The sequence below is a fragment of the Grus americana genome, chromosome 10 (assembly GCF_028858705.1).
Source record: "Grus americana isolate bGruAme1 chromosome 10, bGruAme1.mat, whole genome shotgun sequence".
Lineage (NCBI taxonomy): Eukaryota > Metazoa > Chordata > Aves > Gruiformes > Gruidae > Grus > Grus americana.
The window spans coordinates 10,192,898-10,198,897 of record NC_072861.1 but is presented as its reverse complement, the minus strand read 5'-3'; the positions used below and the strand labels follow the sequence as shown (position 1 = coordinate 10,198,897).

The following is a 6,000-nucleotide window of genomic DNA, read 5'->3' as shown; positions in this document are numbered from 1 at the left end:
AGTAAAGTAAATGAACCACAATGACTGCTGTAGCTGCTGGAACCCAAGAATTCAAGAAGAAAAATCAGTATTCCACGTGAAGGGCCCTGATATCTGAGAAGGTGAGTGGAAGAAAGAGACAAGTTTGCACAATTTCAGAAGGACGCAGAGGTGAGCTGTGTAACTTTGATCATACTAAGCCTTACTGTGAACTCTCTTTACTGAACCTTAAGTCAGCATTAATTACATTTTTCTTCCAAGTAAATATTTTTTCATTTTACCTAAATGCACACTTGGGGTGAGATTGTCAGCCTGTATGTACCAGACTAGCTCTGTTAACTTCAGTGGAACTCCATTGCTTGGAGTGGAAACCTGGCACTAAGACTATCACACTGCTGTGAGAGACTTATTCAGAATAAATAGAATTCGGAAGAGAGATGCAAATACATTAACCTAAAACACAAGACCAAGAAGTAATATGTTAACAACCTCACATTATGATGTAGTAGCATGATCCTAAACCAACATAAGTACTAGACACTTCTGTTGGGTAGAGGGAGGAAGAAAAATCAATTCTACACATATGCAGAGTGCCTTTAGACTTTCATGAAATCCTGCACTGAATTTTCTTCAATGTCACCCTTAACAGTTTGACCTTGTGGGCTATCACAGAATCACAAGCAAGGAACCTCTTGATCATCTAGTCCAACATCCCTGCTTAAAAACAGGGTCAGCAAGAGCAGATTGCCCAGCACTGTGCTGTCAGGTTTTGAATATTTTCAAGGATAATGACTCCACATCTTCTCTGGACAACATAATTTAGTGTTAAACTACCCTCACAGTAAAAATTAGGTTTCTTATGTTCAGGTGAAACTTTGAGCTTCAATTTGTGCCCACTGCCTCTTCACCTGCTATTAGGCAATGATGAGAAGAGTCAGTCTTGTTTACACCCTCCCACCAGGTATTTATAACCACTGATACACACTCACAAACTTTCTCTCATCTGGGCTGAAGAATCCTCTCAGCTCTCACCTCTCTGAGGCATGGCAATCATCCAGAGCCAGTTTCTTGGAACTGCAGACAGCTGCTCCTGAACTCAGAAGAACTATGCACTCCCCTCTCCACCCTACTTGAATTTGAGACCTAAGATCAAAAGCTACAATTATAATATGTTGGAGACTGAAAAATTTAAAAAATAAAATATGTTTGTGGAAATATATATACACTATTAATCACAATTAAAAACAAACCAACCAAACAAAAACCCCAAAACCCCAGTATTAATCTTAACGAGTAGTCATAAACACCACTTTTTTTAATAATTATTTGTGTTTTGAGTATTGTTATAAAATATTTTAACACTTCATGAGAATATTTATTATCCAATGAAATGCTGCAATAGAGTTAGAAAATCATGATGTATATTAAAATTCAGCTTGTGGTTTTGTGCAATATTTATTCCCACTTTATTTTAGAAAATTAAGTCTACTTAGGCTTAGTTATGGCTAATACAGTAAAGTAGGAGTTCTGACTGAATCTGTGTTTAAAAAAAAATATTAAAACCTTCTATATTCCACTTCAGATGCTTTGAAGGTATTAAAATCAAAGTTGAAGAACTCCAAAAGTACATTCATAATAAAATAGTTGCACTGCGTTTGTTATTGCTGGCAAGGATGGCATTCAGAAATGTGTTTAGACTAGAGGCAGCTGTGTACAGCAGATAGAAGTTGAGGAAATGAGCGTGAGGAAATAGTTGTAATATTTCTCCTTTCCTCTTCCATCTCAGAGTGTGTATAAAGGGAGAAAGAATTTGTCATTGGTCTTTCAGTGCTTTGTCAACTGGCTGGCTTTCCCCCATGTGAAACATGGGAGGAGCGTGCAGGAAAAGTGAAACGCGCTTGCAGTGAGGAAACAGAAGGAAAAGAATAATTTAGTCTTCAAACCAAACTGTTTTTCCTGTTTGTAAAGAAAGCTTAATTTCGATTTATGTTCTTTAAAATATTTTTCTACTGGAATGGAACTTCTCTCTGTAAAAGGTAAGTTTTTTCTTATGTAAACTCCTTTACCAATGTGACAAATATTTAGTAGGTGGCTAAAAAAGCAGCTTCAGAGACTGCAGATGTGCATTGCTCATTTAAGTCAATGGGAATATTTCTTGCAGTCCTTCAAGGTAAGTCAAGTAAGTGCAGTGTGTAAGTTCTGCACTCTTGCAGTGCAGTTGAACTGCTGCAGCATTTGGACTCCCCCCATTTGTGTTGAAAGTGAAAGCTTTCTCAGTGTGAGACATGATGGAATTACTCAAGCTGTCAGATGGACATTCTGCAAATATGATGCAATTCCATAGAATACTTAGGGATGTTTAGGGATAGATGAAGGCAAGAATAAGGAAAAGGAAGGTAGGTGAAGTTAGACAAGTAGGAAGGGAATCGGAGAACAATGGTAAGCTTTTGGGAACCTTTGCAGTGTAAAGTAGTGGACTCAACTTTTTATTGGCAAATACTAGGTCCTAAGTCTAGTAGTGAAATATATGATTTGTATAAGTGTATTCTTAGAGCAGGTTTAATTATTTTGTAGGACTGCAGCTATGTTTCATTCAAATTGAACTGAACTGTCTTACATGCATTGATATGGCAGGAAAATTCAAAGAATATTTAATTTTATTGTTTAAAAGTCTAAATTCAATGAACTTTAGTAATCAGACACTTGATACAAAATGGTGATCAGGTTAGATTTTCATAAATATAACTATCTGAATCACAATCCTGTTAGCTTCAGGGCATTTTTCATTAATGGAAGTGATAGCATAGCATGGAACTTAAGGCTGTTGAACAAAGTCAGGATTTGACATGTTCACTTTAATCACTAAGGTGATTATTGCAGTGTGTCTTTTCTAATAGGCAGAGTAAATACAAGGTAATAAAGGATTCTTTGTAAGATGATAGAAGCCACTTTAGATTATTTAGATTATTGAGAAGAATTTTGAACTAGCATTATGAGTTCCTGGATAGTAGAGTATTCTCTCTGGTGACCTGGTCTCCATTCTGTCCTTTGTGTGGTATCCATGTATTTACTAAGTTTGTGAGCTGCAATGACTTTCCACATGTTTTCTTTCCCAAAGAATTCAGAGTAATCATATTATCTTACCACAATGGTGCTTACTTTTTTTAAGAGTTCTCGTTTTCATCTTTGAGGGTTTTTGTACCACAGAAATCCCTTAAATTTTTTGTAAAATTTATTGGCAAGCATTGTTAAGGTATTACCTAAATATAATCCATTTCTTTTTTATATAGTGAAAAAAGGAAAGTTGGATAAAGCAGCTGGTAAGTCTGATTTACTTTTTAATATTTTTTACACTTTTATTTCTTGGGCATGCATGTGTGTATCACAGAACAGTAGGGCTTGGAAGGGACCTCTAGAGATCACCTGGTCCAACCCCCCTGCTAAAGCAGGATCACTCAGAGCAGGTTGCACAGGATTGTGTCCAGGTGCATTTTGAGTATCTCCAGAGAAGGAGACTCCACAACCCCTCTGGGCAGCCTGTTCCAGTGCTTTGTCACCTGCAAAGTGAAGAAGTCTTTCCTCATATTGAGATGGACCTTCCCGTGTTCTAGTTTGTGCCCATTGCCTCTTGTCCTGTCACTGGGCACCACTGGAAAGAGTCTGGCCCCCTCCTCTTGACACCCACCCTTTAGCTATTGATGAGATCCCCTCTCAGTCTTCTCTTCTCCAGACTAAACGGACACAGCTCTCAGCCTTTCCTCATAAGAGGAAAGAGCTCCAGTTCCCTAATCATCTTTGTAGCCTTCCACTGGACTCTCCCCAGTAATTCCTTGTCTGTCTTGAACTGGGGAGCCCAGAAATGGATGAAATACTGTTGATGTGGCCTCACCAGGACAGAGTAGAGGGGGAGGATAACCTCTCTTGACTTGCTGGCCATGCAACCCTTATTGCACCTCAGGATACCATTGGCCTTGGCCACAAGGGCACATTGCTGGCTCATGCTTAACTTGTACATGATTGGAGTATACAGCGGCTGCAGTTAAACATTGTAGGTTGCTATTCTTCAGCCAAGTGATTTAATGGAGACTTCTCTCAAATCTTGAGTTGCAAGCTTCCAAACTACAAACAAATTCTGCATCTCCAAACATTCTGCAGATTTTGTTTTGCCTCAGTTACACAGAAGAAGCAATAGGATGGTATGTGAATTGTGCATTGTTGGCACCATTTCTCACATGTGACTCACCAGACTTCTAAATATATATTGACTTTGTCAACTTTTTTCAGTGTAAGAACAAAGACATGTTTGACAAGTCTGGTGCACTGAATTGTAGAAAAAAAGGTAACATTGATCACTGATTTTATTTATTGAAAAAAATAGTTCCCATTACATAACATCCTTTAGTCCTTTTGTCAAACTTTATCATCAGTCCTAATTGATAATATCTACATACAGGATGTACAGACCTAAGCCTTCTCCTTCACACTTTTTAACTGCAGTGTAATTAGATATAACATATTCAATAACTTGTTGTAGACAACTCAGACTGGTTGACTGACCAGCTCAAAAATTAATTCTGTTCTTGGATACATCTCATATGCATATTTTGGCAGTAGTTCTATTTTTAAAAAAGTCTTTTAACCATATGTCAATGTTGATCCCTATGTAGGATGCTAGAGGCTAATGAAAGATGTTACATGCATGCAAGCTGAGATGTTCTGAACAGCCACATTCATCAAGATGATATAATATGTCCTTTGCTACCTTACATTCCTGTGTGAGGCCCTAAAGGGGAGAGCTTTCCCTTAGTTCTCTTGCCTTTTTTCTGTCAGTGATATTTTCAACACTTTGATACTTTAAAATTTTATTCTTTTTGCTGATTAGGTCCCATTTCATGAATACTCATACTGTACATTTACAAAGACATTTACAAAAATATTTGAGTTCATTTGGGACTGTATCTGAAACCTATTTTGCTGCTGCAGCTATAGACAGAACTATACACACATAAAGATAAGACTGAATTGCATGTTACAAGTCTGTGCCCTTGCCTTAATTGGACATAAAAGCCCATTAGCCAGTCATCAATAATGTCATACTAATTGAAAGGCAAAGAAAATCCTAATTTGTAAAAAGGGAGTGTGTACTGATTTCGTGCAGAATCTGTCAGGGATATTGATAAATATTCTGAGAAGCCATGTCTGGAAGCTGATCCTTAAAATACTTGCTCAAATTTAGGATTATCCCACCTGTGATGGGCAGGGATTTTCCTGTCATAATACCATTAAAATTAAGAATTTCCTTGTTATATTTGAACTATGTCTCTGAATGTTTTGTATGGAGTAAGAGTTAAGCCCCTACTACCATGAGGTTGAATGTTTCCAGCTTCTAGGAAGAAATAAAGTGGGTTTTATTGTGCTGGTTATTTTTTTCAGACGCATTCAAAACCTATGTTGTTTTAAAAGTCCAAAATTTAAAAAGCACTACAATAGACAGAAGGGGAAGTGAACCTTGCTGGGAACAGGACTTCATGTTGTAAGTAACAGGGAATTTTTATCAATTGTTTTTATTGTATCTTTGCTGTATTTGGATAGTTGAAAGCAATTAATAATGTCTGAGACCATGTACAGACTGAAAAAAGGCAAGGAAAAAATATCCAGCATGGAGAAAAGGCACCATGCTAGTTCTAGGGAACAGAACAAAAGTTAGTTTTGTAAGCCACATTGCAGGTCAAGGCCAGCAGCCAACAAGGGGAAGAAAAATATTTGTCTCCAGTATCTTTAGTTTCATGTAATGTTTTAGGAATACAGGAAAGAGAACTCAAACTGATCCTTGTGCAATTTGATTTTTGTTTTATTCAATTTCCTTTTTATGACTCACATGTTATGCATTAATTTATCTATTTAACTACCAGTTTAGGTAGTTTATTATTGACCGATACTTTTTCTCACTTCTGTCTTGTACATACCTCACCGGTCAAGAGAGTCCAAACACATACTGACTAACATTCTGAGGAAACCTGC

At 37.2% G+C, this 6,000-nt stretch overlaps 1 protein-coding gene across 1 annotated transcript in view; it reads left to right on the top strand.

The window, feature by feature from the left end:
* Positions 1-1,668: 1,668 nt before the first annotated feature.
* Positions 1,669-6,000, top strand: part of UNC13C (unc-13 homolog C) — a 217,713-nt gene continuing 213,381 nt past the window's right edge. Inside the window, exons 1-3 of the mRNA XM_054836497.1 lie at positions 1,669-2,015; positions 3,270-3,299; positions 5,413-5,512. Coding sequence (XP_054692472.1) covers positions 1,994-2,015; positions 3,270-3,299; positions 5,413-5,512 — 152 coding nt within the window. The 5' untranslated portion in view covers positions 1,669-1,993. The remainder of the gene's footprint in view (positions 2,016-3,269; positions 3,300-5,412; positions 5,513-6,000) is intronic.